The 18,196-nt window shown below is 39.7% G+C and overlaps 1 protein-coding gene across 1 annotated transcript; it reads right to left on the bottom strand.

Annotated features, from left to right (window-relative positions):
- Positions 1-8,579: 8,579 nt before the first annotated feature.
- On the bottom strand, positions 8,580-10,155 carry LOC131239186 (uncharacterized). The gene has a single exon (XM_058236756.1). The coding sequence runs from the start codon at positions 9,854-9,856 to the stop codon at positions 8,807-8,809; it is 1,050 nt and encodes a 349-aa protein (XP_058092739.1). The 5' UTR covers positions 9,857-10,155; the 3' UTR covers positions 8,580-8,806.
- Positions 10,156-18,196: the final 8,041 nt, after the last annotated feature.

Here is an 18,196-nt window from a genome sequence, read left to right as displayed (position 1 = left end):
TTCAGAGCTAGAGTAATTGCAAAGAAGATGAAATTTATTTTTATTCTAAAAAACACAACAGTTTCTAGCATCTCCTAGGTGCAATCTTCTTGGGTGTTTAGAGCTGTGATTTGGTGACCTACCTACCACACGGTTGGGCCATTTCAATAAATGACCCGACAATTGAGATCAAACAACTAAACATCACAACATGTGGATGGTCAGAGTTGTCTGATCACTGTCATTATTGGCCCATAGTCTATCTACACGGTGGCCCATCAGATGGACAGTCCTGATCATGACATTTAATACGTGCACCTCGAGAAGGGGAAGTGCATAGAACTTTTGTGCACCGAATACTAGCTTAATTCCTCTTTCCCAACTAATCTCCGCAATTTAAAAATCATATTTAGGAATATAACCCGGGATTGCAATTCACTCTCATGTGACAAGATTCTCCGTTTTCACATGTTCTTTCCTTTTATTTGATTACCACTGCTACGATACTTGAAAGCTCTCCGAGTGTTTTATATGAGATAATCAAAATCTCTCTTTTTATGTCATCACGCCCACATTCTATCTATCAATTGCATGTGAATGTGATATCCTTCCATTTTGCAACACGTTTATGAGATCCAAATCTTTCATCTATTTGCCCCACCTTTGATGGGCTGCTACTCCAAAAAATTCACTGATTAGGCCTCATTTGGACCATTAATTATGGTCCGTGAGGAATAAATTAAACCAACAATCAGTCGCCAATGGGCAAAAAGACTCCAACATTGTATTGGGTCATTTGAAGGGTGTGATTTCTGGTGTGCAGGAGGTACATGAGATGAATGGTTTGGATCTTGTATATGTATGTCTCTTATATAAAAATAACCATTGGAGGTTAGCTCAAAACTCCAGATGTAGAATGTATGGTACATGAAATTAAGTGCTAAAATGTTATATTACAGTACTATCTTTGTTTGGCAAAACCATGGAATAATAAATATTACCCCATTCTCCAATCTTAGAGGATAAAAATGATCCAGAAATGCTTTTATGGTCTATTTTAAACAATTGAAACTGATTGAGATGAGAAAAAATGCTGTTGGTTGGGTGGGAGTCACTTCTCATCCAACATTGCACATGCTCACGTCCTTTCAATCTCATCGTATTTATGATAATGTCTAGTTACTAATGAAGTGTGCATTTTTCCTTCATTTGAAAGCCGGAGAGGATAAAAGGTTTCTTGTGAACGACACTTGATGCATGAGTTAATGCAATCCACACACATAGAAAGAGAGAGACGTGCAGTCCCAAAATCCAACATGATCCATAATTCAGGTGGGCCGCACCAAAGTGAACAATGGGAGACATTTTTGTAATGTCCATAATGTTGTACTTAAAATCAAGCCATTCCACGATTTAGGCCATGAAAATTGAATATATCAATTTCAAGCTGGATTGTGCATTCTTCTCCACAGAATGTCTCATTTGATTTTTGATACCGATGATTCTTGGGATGTATGTTGACCATGAGGAAGTGCATCATAAGCAAGATTTGGATTCCATATACACATTATAAGTGGGCCCCATACATCTAAAACATATGGTAATTATTGAGAGTCATTGCCAAGTCCTTATTTAGTTAGGATAATTAGTTATTAAGCATGGCCAAGTCAAATTAAGAAGTAGTTAGTTAGAAAAATCTTTTTGTAGAGTTATATAGTAAAATTAGAAAATAAAGAGTCTTCTATATAAAAACTAGCTAATATAGAAGACATATGTAAAAGTTCTCTATCTTCTCTCTCTCCCTCTCTTATACTCTTTGAGGTAGTTTGTCTTCAAGTCCTTTTTCTCTCCTTTTTTTCAATTTTTATTTATATAGTCTTTTTTTTTTTTTTTCATGGGATGTAGGACCTCTCTCTTTATAACCTCACACTTGTACGATTTTCTTCAATAATTTGTATAAGTTTAAATGCATTTGGTCATTACCCATTGTAGTGCTGCTGGTTGCAAAGAGATACATGCATGTACAATCCAAACAATCAATATCTGGTCCACTCCCACACTTGATGATCCAACTAATAGAATATCTTATATGGTAAGCAATGATAAGCCCAAATGATACAAAAAGAAAGAAAGAAGAGGACTACTCTCCTTGTCCGTGGTCACATACCCGTGAGTAGCACATGTACCATATCCTCTTTTTCACTCGGGCAGAACACCTACTACACGAATCACAGAGATTGCATGGCCTTTATTTTTCTTGAATAGGCTTAAATCCAGGCTGTTACATCAATACAACATGTACAAAAAGAAAAGAAAAAGTCACAGGATGTAGACTGTAACTTTAGAAAAATATACCCTCCTTTTTGACCTTTTAACATGTTATAATTCCATAATAATGCTACAACCTCATCACTACCATGTAACTAAAAAGATCCTCTCTGCAACCAAGCAACACAATCACGTGCCAACATGTCACAGGTCCCAGCAAGTGTAAGATATCTGAGCTGTCGGTAAGGTGGGGCCCACTGCGACAATTAGCAAAAGTTGCCAGGTTAGGTGATCATCTCAAATTAGAAAAATCTAGTTGGCATTTTTCTAAGTTTTATTAGTGGTGGGAAATGATACAGGAAAGCAAGCTTCCAACTAATTGAGGATTAGCTGTGGTTGGAAAGCTTGCAATGATAGATTCCCAACAAAATTCAATTATGCAGAGACCTGATTGTCTTAGCCAACAAAAGGGTTGGCAGTATCCTACTGATGAGACTCCAAGGAGTGACCCATCATCTTAAGTGGGGCCCAGTACCATGTGTATGGTGTAAATTGGGTGGGCCTCTAATTCAGATGGTATAGAGGGTAGTAAATCCAATTCATACAGCAAGCATTGTCCCATAGCTCATGGTAAACTATGGATTGGACAAACAGACAAAAGGAAACAAAAGGAAAATAAACGAGGGAGAAAAAGATGAAGATACTATCCTTTGTTGGTTGTCTCCCATAAGAAAGATACAAATGAAATCAGATGGAGAAAGAGAGATTGGGGTTTAACCAAAAGGAGAATGAGAGAGAGAGAGAGAGGTGGGGTGGGGCTATAAATAGATGGAATCTAGTCCACACAAAATCAAATAAAGTAAGTAGATGAATTAAAGAGATGTAAAAATATTTTTATCCTACGGTTTCTATGCACCCACAAGTGAATGTTGAAGTTTTGGGCTTGGGCCCGTGTCTCTCTAGCCGATAAAGTGCATTCTAACATGGGGGGTTATAGGTTTTAGGTCATAATTACCTATAAGCATAGAGAACAATCTTAAAGTTTTGTCAAATTCAAATAGGGAAGAGTTCAGTGCAGGTTGCTTGCATGACAACTACCATGCAATGCATTCTTTGTCATAAATTGTAAGACTCCATCAGGTGGGCCACACATGACCATTGGTTTAGATCGGATAATTAGATTATTCAAATTAAACGATTCAGTAGGACCCATTATAGTGTGATCATTGTAGATAGGTTTGGGGCGGGATGTTTGAACCATGTTTCCTATACATGATTATTAAGCTGGATATAAAAATTTACGATATGAAGACCATAAATGAGAGAAGCGTGATGGGTAAGTTTCTTTAGCCCTCTTTTATATAAAATAGATGTCTTGGTCCACTCACCCACATAAGAAAGAAAATCTTACTTCCATTGAAGATTCTCTTGAAGGTGTAAGGTGCGAAAGATCAAGATTTCCATTAGCTACATTAAGTAATTGGGAATGTCTTCCCAGTCAAATACGCTTTAAGGTTATTACGTTGAATCTTCATGATTAATGTATAGACGATCCATCAATTCCACGATATAGGTATAACATAAATATCTTGAAAAAATTAATCTCTTAACTCTTTAAATAATTTTTTCTAGCTGAAAATGCACTGCATGACACTCACAATATGAGCAGCTTCTACAAAATAATCATTTTAGTCCCTCGCCTCTCAAGTGAATTTTTGCAGTGGAAAATACAGCAGCGCATGATAGATACTACACAGACAGCCCCCCAGCAATTGATTAAACAATCTAAAGAGCAATTTTACTAACCACTTTTAGAAATGCAAGAGCTGGCTACACCTTTATAAGCAATCGTTCTCCGGTGGAGTCTTTAACCCCTTGTTAAGAGAATGCAAGCGATACATCGTGCCTTTCTCACATGCATACACTCAAGTGAAACCACACTTTATATCTTTTTAATTTTGAAAAACTCAAGTGAAACCATACTTTATATCTTTTTAATTTCGAAAATCACAATTCGTTTGATATTTGACTGAATTCAATGGTTTTTTAAATGGCTATGACCGTTTCTAGAGAAAGAATCCATTTTCAATACTCAGGTGCGCCACAAAATACAAAGAAAAAGGGCAGCCGAGAAAGAATCGTTTCCTAGCCGTCTGAAAATGCATACACTCAAGTGGCCACGCAAGGAGTTTTTAAATGAAAAATTTAGCACGGTAGATGAGTCTGTATTGTGTCTTTTTCTTTTCACCGCTCAAAAAGTATCTCACCGATTTAGATTTTTAGGATATGGTGGATGAGTCTCTACTATGTCTTCTATTTTTTTTTTAGTCGCTTGAAAAGTATCTCACTACTTTGAATTTTTAGGATACGGAGCTTAATTTTTCTGATAGAGATGCTCCTACGGAACTGAAAAAGATAGAAATATATTCTTTCACCTTTCCCAGTTCGTCCCTACAAATAGTAGTCTAATTTGATAATTAAAGCTTTTTCCCTTTGAATGAAGGTAGGGTCTATACTAAAAAAGTACCTGATGGGCAAATCATTGGATTCATCAATTTTTTTGGGGCAGCTACTTTAGATGGACCATGATCCTATAGTTACACTGAAAAATTGATGCTGGCCATTGATTTTGAAGTTTTAATCTGAACCATTGGAAAGTTTCTTTTCAACGGTTCACATTCAATTGCAAAAATCGGTGGCCAGATTTATTCATTCAGCGTACGTTTTGGATTGTGGCTTGTTCACAGTAGTGCCCAGGAGATGGAAGGATGTGATCATCTGTGCACACGTGTGCCATTAAAAAAATGGCAAAAGAGATGGCCGTACAACGAATAAAGTCATACAAGCTCGGTGGGTGTTTTATTTAGCTTGAGAAAACATCTATACTCTGGCAGACTATGAATGCAGGGTAATCAGGCACTTAGAAATTGTGCACGTGGCACATGTGTAACTCAAATTAAACCTAACGGGTAGTGGTTATCGCATTAGATTTATTAAAAAACAAAAAGAAATTAATTTCATTAAGAGGTCAAATTACTTGATATCCGATGGCCAATGGATAGTCAACATGAATATTATCAACGGTTCCAAATCAATAAACAATTTTTAAAATATTTTTTAATAGATCAGATATTACAGTAATCCAATTAAAATGATTTTATCTTTTCTAACAAACTATAAGATGTTCCATGATTTGGACGGTTTAATTTGAATTAAACATATGTCACGTGTTTAAATACAAGTGCGTGCGTATCATCCATCAACGCCAGAGCATCAAATGACTCGTGATTTTGTCTGTGTTGGAGCACCCTTTGGTTTGGTTTGTCACACAAGTGGACACCGGCATTGCCAGCATGTTTTGGATTTATGGAGATGTCTTTGGGGAATGATCACGTACTTGAGTCCCCACACGGATTTTGTGGGGCCCACTGTGGTGTGCGTGTGGAATCCACAACGTACATAAGTTGCATGTCCATAAAGTCCAACAGTCATGGTGGAACCGAGAATGGAAATAATGTCTAAAAACCATAGATTCATGTGGTCTGGTCTGTTTTTGAGGTGAATTCGTGAGGCGCTCTTGATGAATGGACTCGATGACATATACGCAGGTTGCATGCTTGGGCCCACACACATTCTAAAAATTTATATAGTGATCATGCTCCTCCCCATTCCTACCGGCGCCACTTGGGTGGATTCCTGACTATGGGGCCCACAGTGATGTCTTGGTCTTATATCCACTTCAGCCATCCGTTTTGTCTTATCATTTTAGGGTATGAGCTCAAAAAACATGTAGCCGATCAAAATCTCTAGTAGTGGTGATTGAATAAGTCACAGAAGTTTTGGATGAAACTGATATTTATGTGATCCTTTCATCCAGGTCTATGTGACCTTATTAACAGGTTGGATGGCAAATAAGCATTCCGGTGGCCCTTGTAAAGTTTGTAATGGTGAGAGTTCAATCAACACGGTTTCCTATGGTGTGGTCTGCTTGAGATTTGAATATGTTGCATTTTTTAAATCATAGTTTAAAATGATCTGGCAAAACAGATGGACATCATAGATATAAGTGGGCCCCACAGACAGGGATACACTGAAGCCGCATGCATCTCATCCCCTTTGGCTCCCGATGATGTGATGTAGGTGTGTGACATGCATTTGCGTCCAGCAGTTTCCCTAGTTCCATTGAGGATTCGACACAAATCCAAAACTCAAGTGGGCCACCATAGAGAAGGGAATGGGAATTGAATGTTCACGTTGAAACCTTTGTGGTTAGGGCCCACGTGATGCTTATATATATCAATCTTTCATAAATGGTTGGGTAGGGCCAACGTGATGCTTATATATATATATATATATATATATATATATATATATATATATATATATATATATATCAATCTTTCATAAATGTTGGACCTTTAATATTCCTTATTGTTTGTCATGGCAGATGGCCTAGTTGGCTTTTGTGTCTGCCTCATTTTTTAGCTCATGTATATATGTGATCATTTACAAGATATATATCTTTAGTGGACACTGATCTAATCATTCCAGATGAATGCTTACACTGCTGAGTCGCTGAGTTGAAAACTTTCTTCTAATGATCCATATACAGCTATAACAATATGATCAAAACCACCGGGTTAGTGTGGAATAGAGACCCATATCAACAGATCATGCCTACTTTTGGCTCCAATAGGACCACATGATGCTGGTTGCCCGTCCTAGACATCTGCCAAACAAGCTTTTAGTCTACACTGAGGACCGTTGATCTGATGGCCACATCACGTGGACAGGTTACACGCCAAAATCACATTGATTGGATAACTTGTGACCATCCAAGCTGTCACGAGGTTCTTCATGTATAGAACATGTGCCATTCTTGTGAGCCAGTAATTGAATGGCTAGCAGAGTCCAATCACCTATCATTTATCAGGACATCCACATGGTGGCCCACCTGATCAACGGTCCCACCTATTCCCATGAGGCCATGTAAATGATAGCTTTTTCTCTTTATATGGTTGTTTTAGTGGAGCCTGGGGAGGGGTGCGAGTCCAAACTTGGAACCTCGAGAGAGGTCCTGGTGTTGTTTTTGAGGAATTATAATAATGCTAGGGTGATAGGCTGGACGCCATCGTTATGGTTTTTATTGTTCGAGCCTATTTTACAGTGTGATCAAAACCGTTGTTATAATGGGCCCCACTGGCCGATGAGAAAATCATAAACCTATGAATCTTAGATGAGCAAGTAAATTGCATCTCCAGCAGGTTGAGACAACAAGACCTTGTGATGGACCCGGGTACATTTTCTAGGTGGTGGGGCAGGTTTCCTTATGTTGCTGACCAAAAGCTTTAATAAGTAGAGGGTCAACCATCCATTTGATTAGTCACCAAATGGATGGTTGATCACTTGGATCAGTTTAATCCTTTGGTTGTGCTCCATACCCAATGGGTCCCACCATGTACAATTTTTATAAGAAAGAAAGTCCTAGACAGAAATAAAAAGATGGTGAAGAGAAGCTGATAATTGGCATAATTGGGAGGGTGAGGAAAGGGAAATGGGCCATCCATGAGAGATTGGGCAAATCGAGGATCAGGGCTCTTTCTATCCCTGCCTCGTTTTGTCTCTTACCTTTTGTCTGAGATATAGATTACAGAAAGAGATGGAGCCCACCTTCTGTTTTCTCCAGCATGCAGAGAAGATGAGTGAAATCAATGCTAAACTGTCTCCATCCAAGAAGCTAAAGGACAGTAGCATATGGGTGGGGCAGGGAAATGGACGTCATGTGTGTTCACATACACTATCTATCACAAAAAATCCGGTCCGGGGCCTTCTCAAACCAAAGAAGACTCCAGTTGAAAAGTCCCTCAACTAGAAAACAAATCGGCCCATCTGAAAAGGTCCAACCACCAACTACAATTCTACAAACCCCCCCGTCTCTCTCATTCATAACTCAGAACCCATGGGAAAGGGACAGGACCTTCCTTCCCAGTGTCTAGTCTCCATCATCTTTTTTTTATTTTTTCTTTTTAACCCGGCAAGTATAAGGACTGATATATCTCAATTAAAGAAGAGAAAAAAGATAAAAAAGAAAAAGCATCTTATTACATGTTAAAAAGTATATTTCAGACCCATCATCATCACACTATATCAAACAGACGCTGCGGAGGCTCAGAAAAATAACCAAGTCCCAAGAAACCAAGCTAAACCCATCATCATCACCAACTGTATTTAATAACAAATATGCAATATGATAAATAAATAAAGAAAAAAAAAAAAAACGAAGATGAAGAAGAGAAAAACTTTAAAAAAAAGAAAAAAAAAGAAGCTAAAAATGCCTAGAAACACATCTCATTAACTTGTCATGTCTTCATAATTCCAAGTAGATACAGTAGAAATACAGTGTGACAAATTAAAAAAAAGAAAAAAGAAAAAAAGAAAAAAAAAAGGAGAAAAATCAAGCCAAAAAAGATAGGAAAGATGATTTCATTGAAAAAAAAAAAAAAACAAATCTGGAGAGAAAGGAAGAAGAAGAAGAAGAAAACGCGAACGAGAGAGAGAGCTAGCTTCTGACCGCCAATAAGGAAGGAGATGCACCGATGTGATTGGTGGTGGTGGAAGTGTTGTTGGCAGCGGCGTTATGGATATGATCTCTTCTTTTACCAGCGTCTTGATCGGAAGTAGCGATGTAGGATTTGTTGGAAGGCCTGAAAGCTCTCATGGGACTAGCAAAAGCCCAGCCCCAGCTCCTGCTACTGTTACGACCATGGTGAGTGGGCCCACTTGAAATCCTGCCATTGAAATCATCAGAGAGCCAATAAGATGAGGAGGAAGAAGAGCTCATCCCAAAACCTCCAAAAATTCCTCCACATTTCACCCTTTGTTTGATCCTTTCATTATCAGCCACCCGATGCAGGACCATCTTCGGCTTCGCCTCCCTCTGCGATTCCACTCGCCTCAGCGCGCAGTCTCCCAAACCAGTCGATATCCTCTCCAGTAAATCCCCTGAGAAGCTCCTGCTACCACACCCCACCGATCTCGATCTCGCTACCTTCCTCCCGAAGGAGGACGATGCTGCCGACGACGCATGGCTACTGTTCGGGCTCTCGTTCTCATCTCCGCCTGAGCTAGCCTTGTTGTTGCTGTCTTTCCGTCCTACTCCGGCGCAGGGGGCCTGCTGCTGCGGCTGCGGCGGCGGCGGCTGCCCATCTCGTAAGGCCCTACGCCTGGAGAGGTGGAGAAAGGACCAGAAGCTCTTCTTGCGGGGGCTGTCATCGCTGGCGTCGGATGAGGAGAGATGGCGAGGGACGGCGACGGATCTGCTACGCTTGAGTATGAGGTTGGCGTCGGTGGATGACATTACCTTCTTTTTCTTGTGGGCAAAGAAGGGGATTTGGTTGGAGGGGGGAACGGCGCCATCGGAGCGGAAGGAGGGAGAGGATGAGGAGGAAGAAGGAGCGGCGATGGGATAAAAGGAGTTGGATTTGGAAGAGGAGACGAGCTTTCCTAGCTTCTCTTGTAGGCAGAAAGCACAGATGCCGCCTGGATTCTTCCTGTAGGGGTGTTCGCTGCATTGCATGCCTTCTCCAATATCTTCTCCTTTATCTCCCATCTCTTCTTCTCACTGTCTCTGTCTCTATCTCTGCGGTGCTTGTAAGATGAATGAAAGGAATAGAGAAAACCTAGGGTTGCATGTCTGTAGATCTGTGGAGCTTTTTCTTTTCTTTCTTTTTTTTTTTTTTTTAAAAATAATCTTGCTGTTGTGATGTAAATCCAAAACTTCTATCCTTTGAAGGAGGACTGAGAAAGAGAGTGTGTAAGAGAGAGAAGAGAGAGAAGATGATTTTTAAATGTGTACTATCGAAATCGCGGCCAAATGCAGAAGCACGTGGAGGAGGAGTTGTTTAATAGGAAAGAGAGAAAAGAGAAAATAGAGAAAGGTGGGCCAAAACGATCTCGATATATATATATGGTTTCTCTGTTTGATCCGGACACCAGTTTTAAGCCGTTGGTTTAGTGAGACCATCGTACGGACAGTCAAGATGATAAGATAGGCGGATGTTTAGTTATCTACCACACGCCATTGCTCGATATTGGCCACAGCTCTGAAAAGTTCTTTCTTCGGGTCGTGCAAATCCTCAATCATACACTCTGTATTATATTTTGGTCAGAGAAGAGATGAGAGAAGGATAGGCAAAGGCACGCAAACAGACAAAATCATCTACACCTTTCCATGCTAACTGTAATTAATAAAATATTAAGTCGTGAATTGAAAGTGATTTGCTAGAATACATGCATATGTATTGTAATAATATATGTCGTGACTTTAGTCTTTGAATCTAGGTCATCTTTCAATGATCCAAACTGTTTATCTGGTTTTTCTCACTTTGTATGGTAAGTTATATAAAAATAATAAAAAATCTGATTTGATTATATAAACTCTTTGATAAATTTACTCTTTTGTGGTGAATATGGACGGTCTACATAGTCTCTTTATAATCGAAGATTTTAAGTACTCAATCTAACAGGAGCACTATCATAAATGGGTTGGGTCATTGAAAAAAACTCAAATCCAACCGCTACGATCTCGATCTATCATACGGCGTTGCGTGGGGATGTATTGCAGAAAACCTCGAATGAGAATGGTGTTATCGTAAATAAATGCCTCTGGAATCGAGAGCTGAACAATGGGCTGGCTGAATATTGGGCCTTTTATTGTCGAGCCCATCTTAACCTGTTAAAGCCCTGCAATTTCTCCTGGTGGGGCGCGCTCCGTGTCATAGCTTTAACAGTGGAGCAGATTAGGTGTGGCCCGGTCTCACCCAAGTCGGCGCGGCTCTCATGATGGGGCTGTATTTATTCTAAATCCACGCCGTATATCTGTTTGTTCCAGATAATTTTATGACATGAGCCCAATAATGAAATAGATCATAATCTAAAGGGACCATGTTAAAGGAAATAGTGGTGATTGACTATTAAAAACTTTTTAAACGCCACAGAAGTTTTGAATCAAGTTAATATATATATATATTTTCTCTATCCAAATTTATATCATCTAATCAAAACGTTGGATGGGGAAGCAGGCTATCTGTTGTGCCATACAGCTAGTGTGTTGGTATCACCAAGTTTTGTGAGCCTACCATGATATATGTGTTATATATATCAAAACCATCCATTCATTTTGCTACGTCATTTTACCTCATTAGGTAAAAAAGAAAAAGGAAAATAATTTCAAGTTGGTCACACAAGAGAAAGCAATGGGGATTGAACGCCTACCCTTGAAAGGTTCGTTAAGGCCATATAAGTTTTACTCAAGCTTATATTTGTGTTTTCTCTTCATTTAGGTCTAGTGACCTTATGACCAGGTTTGATTGCAAATAAATATCATGGTGAACCCTTGAAAGGCTTTGACAATGGGCATCATTGCTGCCACTGCTTTATGTGATTTATCCACTTAAGGTTTGCATCTGTTGATTTATTGCTCCCAGGCTTTACATGGTTTATCCACTTATTAAGGTTTGGATCTACCTCATTTATTAGCTGCCATTGCTTTATCTGATTTATCCACCTGGAGCATGTTTGGTCCCTGGAATTGAATGGTATTGAATTGTATTAGATGGGATTATGATTGCATGTATGGAAATACTAGGCTTTTCTAACCATCCAATCTCATGTTTGCAATAAAAATTTTGCCACCAAAAAACACCGAATTAAGCAAAATCATGTTTAGTAGACCACGGAATTGTAATGAATAGACCAGATTCAAAATAGATGTCATTCACTTGTACACATATATAACAAAAATGTCACATGTAAACGGTGTATGTGGATGGAAAAAGTGGATAAATGCATGCACCAATGTAGAGCTTGCATGTGCAGTGGATTTCAAAATCCACATAAATCCTACATGGATGGTGTAGATATAACACATACATCATGATATCAAGTGTAGATATAACACATACATTGTGATGAGCCCACTAACTTTGGTAACATCAACACAGCGAAGGTTGGTGGTGTGTGGCACACCATTCAATCACTTTCCCATTAAGTAGGCGTTGAATAAGTTTTGAATGATGGGGCATTCAATAAGTATTGTTTCCTTAGCATGATCCTACTGAGATTTCAATATGCTCCTGTTGTATGCTCATGCCCTATAATGAGATGAAAAAATTGACGGATGACATGAATTTAATATAAATACACAGAGGTAGACCCATAATAAGGAACCCATTGTCTTCTTGGGTGAGACCAGTTGTGTAACCCACTGTAGCTAATTCACAATCCCAATATCATGTTGGTTGACCAACCCTAACCTTTGATCGTGGAAACTGGACCGTGGGATATTTTTCATTTTTAATGGTTCATTAAATGTCCACTGACCGGATGTCCAGATGATCAAATAAGCATAAGTTTTTATTTATTTATTTATTATGCATCTAAGCGGGAATCATAATTTGAAAAGCTTAATTTTTGAATTAATTAAATGCTGTGCGTGCAATTTATAAGTGCACGGGGATCATTCATCACATTGTGTGAGAGTATGAAATATTTTTTAGTAGGTGCCTTCCATTTCTTACAAGCTGGATCCACCGCAGGCCTGTCCATCTACATGTTTTAGAGATTAACGGGTCAAGTTAGCATCAGGAAAGATGAAGGTAGATGAAGGTAATTATCTTGGTAAACAATGATTACTCATTTAAAGCCAGAAAACCAAACAGGCCCTAAGAGTAGATGGACGGTCTCCAATGATGCCCTTGTAAACAAGGAAGGGAAGGCTTGGGGTTGGGTACTGTGCTTCTTCTTACAGGCCAACAAGGACTGAGTGTGGCGGTACTTAATGACTACCTACTACAGTTAAAGATGCCGCCACACACTCTATATATATATATATATATAAGTTTAGGGGTGTACGCCAAGTTGGGGCTATTAACCATCTGCATTCCAATCAAATCTTTTACTTCATCCGGCCTATGCTAATTGCACTTGAATTCGGTAATAACCCTTCTATCCTCGTGTGAGTGCTAGAAAAGTTTTATGCGCCTCACCATAATGTATGTGTTATATCAAGGTCATTCATCCATTTTGTTGGTTCATTTTAAGATATATGCTGACCTAAAATGAGATCAATCCAAATCTCAAGTGGACCACACCATATGAAATAGTGGTGTTTGAAGAGCCACAACAGTTTTAGATCAAGCTTTATGACAAATAAATGGTATAATGAGCCTTATGAAGCTTTTAATGGTGGGCGTTCGATTACCACTATTCTTGTGGTATCGTCCACCTGAGATTTGGATGTCTCATGCCATAGAATGGGGCCAATAGATGAATGGCCAACGTACTCAAAGCATTTAATTCATGGTGAGACTTACAGAACTTTCAGAGCACCAACATGGCAACTTGAGGGGCCACTTCTGAATGGGAGGTACAGGCAAGGGCAATACCCAATAACTCTCAAGAGGCATTAGTGTTCCACATTTTGATACGTGTCATTGTAGGAAAGGACATGGGATAGGTTCCCATTCCCATCTCTCTTTGGGAGCGGATTAGGTACACTCAGGACTCAATCGAGATGGTGCAGCCCAGCTCGATTCATCTAATCAATGTTCATGCTATCCTTTTATTTTTTTTCTTGGGAGACCATAACTCAGGAAATAGTGGAGATTGACCATTAATGGGTTACAAAAGTTTCGGATCAAACTGGTAAGATTCATGTGACCAGTTGGATTTGGAAGTTTTTAATGGTGGGACATTCAATTACCACTGTTTCTTGTGGTATTGGTACACCTGAGATTTGGATCTTCTTCTTTTTAGGGCTCATTACCTAAAATTAGAGGGCAAAATGGATGAACAGAGTAGATATAGAATATATCCATCAAGGTGGGGCCCACTGTAAGGGCTGCACCTAGTCCTCTCTCTCTCTCTCTCTCTCTCTCTCTCTCTCTCTCTCCTGTATGGCAGATTAGTTAATCAATTTAAACTATCCATCTTAGGGCCTGTTTGGCCGGGCAGATTGGAAGGGATTGGATGATATTTGAAGGGATTGGAAGTTAAATCCCGGGATTGGCCGGGCCTGCCAAACAGACGGGGTGATCTGATCCCGGATATAGCAATCTCATTGATATTAAGACAATCAACTGACAACACCATCATTACCTTTAAATCCCATCCAATCCACCCTAATCCGTTCAAATTTACTTGGGATATGTTTGGTTTAGGGATTGAAAGGGATGGAAAGGTTTAATCCTGCGATTGGCCGAGCGTGCCAAACAGACTCGATATAGCAATCCCCCGAGATAGCAATCGCATGGATCTGAAGACAATCCACTGATAACACTATTATTACCTTGAAATCCACGCCATCCACCTTAATACCATTCAATCCCTTTCAATCCACCCGGCCAAACACGCCCTTAGCAATTAAGTGTAAGGGTGGAGAGTAAAAGTGAAGAAAATTAATTAATTAGAAATGTAATAAGTGTAATTTTTGAAACATCATCCATACACGTGAGGGACCACAAGATGAACAGCCCCAATTGGTTAATCACTGTGACACTTATACCGTAGAGAGATGCGGGCATACCATATCATCTTCCACAAGCTCACGGGATCCACCAGCCAGGACAATCAACGGCTTGATCAGTAGTAGCCTGGGAATGCTGAATTATATATGGGAATGGACAGGACGTGTTTACTACGACAGACTGACCTGTAATTTTAGAATATAAATACAAATGAAAATGATGATCCACATAATTAAAATCCATCGATCAGAATTTTGGGATGATCCTGTTCCTCAAAACCGGTGTACACATGTTATTCAGGTGGGAAGCAGGCGTACCTCCGGTTTGGGTAGTTTCCCCAACCCCAGCCAGCTAGCTGGTGTACAAGCTCCGTGGGTCCCACCATCATATATCTTTTTATCCAGACTGGTCCATCCATTTTACTAGTTCATTTTAGGACATGAGTTCAAAAATGAGGCTGATCCAACTATAGGAGGACAACACCACAAGAAAACAATGTTGATTGAATGTTCACCGTTAAAAACTCCCTGACACCTAATGTAGTGTTTATTTTCCATCCAATCAGTTGATGTGGTAACAAAAACCTGTATGAAGAGAAAGCACAAATATCAACTTAATCCAAATTTCTGTGGCTTACAAGAAGTTTTCAATTGTAAGAATTCAATCCTCATTGTTTCTGTGATGTGTTCCACCTAAAATTTGGATCTATTTCATTTTTGAGCTCTTGTTCTTAAATGAGATGCCAAAATGGATAGACAGCATGGATAGAACAGATCCATCATGGTGGGATCCATAGAGCTTTGACACGAGCTGGTTGGCTGGTCATTAGCTAAACGGTGACCATGAAAAAAAATAAAAATAAAAACACTTTTAAATTAAATCCACTGTATACAAATGGCCCCACCACCATCCGATCAAACGCTACCAAATTAATTACTAGGAATTATATGATACTCTGGCAGCTTGTGAAGCTTGATACACATGTAATTAGAAATTATACATGTGGCATGCATTCCTCAACCCAAGTTATTACAATTAACCTGTAGGACTCACTTGTGGCTGAGCAACGGTCCAAAAATTGAGAGCGGATTAGGTGTACCCTTACCGTGGGACCCACCTTGATGGCTTGTTGTATATCAACACAGTCCATTCTAGGACGTCGTACCAAAAATAAAATACATTCAAATCTCAGGTGGTCCACACCATAGAAAACAGTGGTGATTCAGTGCATCACCATTAAAAATTCCAAAGGGCACATTGTAGGGTTTTCGTAATTTTTATTTCCCATCCTACCTGTTGATAATGTCAATAAGACCTGGATAAAGGTAAAATATAGAGATAAGCTTGATCCAAAACTTATGTGGCCCACAAAAAGCTTTTAATGGTCACTCGTCACTGTTTCTACTGGAGTGGTCCACCTGATATTTGGATATTATTAATTTTTGGGATCTTGTCCTAAAATGAGATTGAAAAACAGATGAATGGCATCTACATATAAAAAATACATCAAGGTGAGCCCCAGACGGTTAGGGTAACACTTACTAAGGTGTTATCCTGATAACAGCTAATCCGTTCCCCTGAAAGTTCCATTGGTTTAACAATACCAAACATTGAACAGTAAACACTTATTTGTTGAAATATGAGCTATGATTTGGAATGTTTAATTAGATTAATTTGTACGGTACAAGTGCAATTTCTAAATGGAAGCTTATCATCCGTCGCACTCTGCCACCGTATTTCCTGATAAGTTAGAAGAGGGTCCCGTCTGCAGACTGATGGGACTCACCCATTTACTGTATGTGACATGTATGGTTGTCAACCGTAACTTAATTGGTCTTTATGAGCTGGGGTCCTTTGATAGTCCACTTGCATTTTGTAAATGGTGGCGACTCATTTACCTCACACGTGGCACTTACATCCAGATAAATCCAATTTGGGATATGTGCATGAGGCAGATCTCTTTATCAAGCAATCCTATCCATCCAATTAATTGGTTATCAAATGGTTGATTAAGAGCAATGGAAGCCAATTGACTGTAGAGCTAGAGTTGGGCATTGAGTCAGGTCGGACCGAGTTAGGGCTAACTCGACTCGATCCGGTTTTGAAATATGCTTGATCCGACTTGATATGGGGTCCAGCATGCCTGACTCGATCCGAGTTCGGTCTGGCTTAGACTGCTCCGGATTACGTCCGATCCAGTTAAAATTACCGAGTTGGCACCGAGTCGGATCGAGAGATGAGGGAGGGAGTGGAGAGGAGAGAGAGGAGGAGGAGGAGGGCGGTTGCCAAGCTTAAAAGAGGAGGGAGGGAGGGAGGGAGGGAGAGAGGTTGGGAACGGGTCAGGGTAGGGTTAGAGAGTCAGGTCGAGTCATATTTTGGATCAAGTCGGGTCTAACCGGATCGAGTTTAAGATCGAGTCGGGTCGAAGTATTAAGTAACTCAAACTCTCAAAACTGAGTAACTCAAACTCTCAAACTCGACTTGGTTTGAGTTTAAATTGGGATAAGCTTACTCAATTTGGACCGACTCACCCATTCAGTTTGGATCAAGTCGGATTGAAACGAGTTGAACAAGTCGAGTTAGCCGGTTCAAGTCATCCTATGCCCACCTCTATGTAGAAACCAGCATGTGGCCCAATCGTTACGGGGGCTTACATTAATGTATGTGTTTTATTCATGGCATTTTTTTCATTTTGCAATCTCATTTAAGGTATGAGTCAAAAAATGAAGTAGATTTAAAGCTCAGGTGATCTACACCAATGAGAATAGTAGAGATTGGACAATGATCATTGAAAACTTCTTTGGAGGCAAAGGAAGTTTTAGACTAAGATTGTTCTTGTGTTTTCCTTTGTCCAGCTGCGTTTGACCTTACCAACAAGTTAGATGGCAAGTAAATATCACGGTGGATCCTGTGAAGGTCTCACCCATGGGCATATTTCCTGTAGTGTGGTCCACTGTACTTTGGGTCTTTCACATTTTTGGGCTCATGCATTAAAATGAGCTCGCAGGATCATACATCACGTGGCTTCCACAGAACGTGGGCAGTGTGGAGCCACCGGTGCTGGTGAGTGTTGCAGTGAGTGGTCCAAATTTAGATGGTTAGTTTCATATGCTCAGGGCAATTATTGGGTGGATATGCTGAATTTCCACAGTCATGTCAGCGGCTTGGACGGTCAGGATTGTTAGGCAACTACACCCTTTTGTACAGTGAAAGGTGACCACTATTTTCAAAATGGAGGCAAAGCACCGTCTTGAACGGTGGTTGCTAGAATACATCTCCATTTGTGAATTGGGATACTCTGTTTGCCACATTGCAATTTGATTGGGCCACATGGTCACATGTAGCAGTACCGAAGATATTTGTGATGACGTAGACATCACAATGCAAGAAAATAGAAAAACCTTTTTGTGGTAAGTAGAGGATCC

This window comes from Magnolia sinica, chromosome 3 (assembly GCF_029962835.1).
Source record: "Magnolia sinica isolate HGM2019 chromosome 3, MsV1, whole genome shotgun sequence".
Classification (NCBI taxonomy): Eukaryota; Viridiplantae; Streptophyta; class Magnoliopsida; order Magnoliales; family Magnoliaceae; genus Magnolia; species Magnolia sinica.
This window is presented reverse-complemented; position numbering and strand designations above follow the sequence as displayed.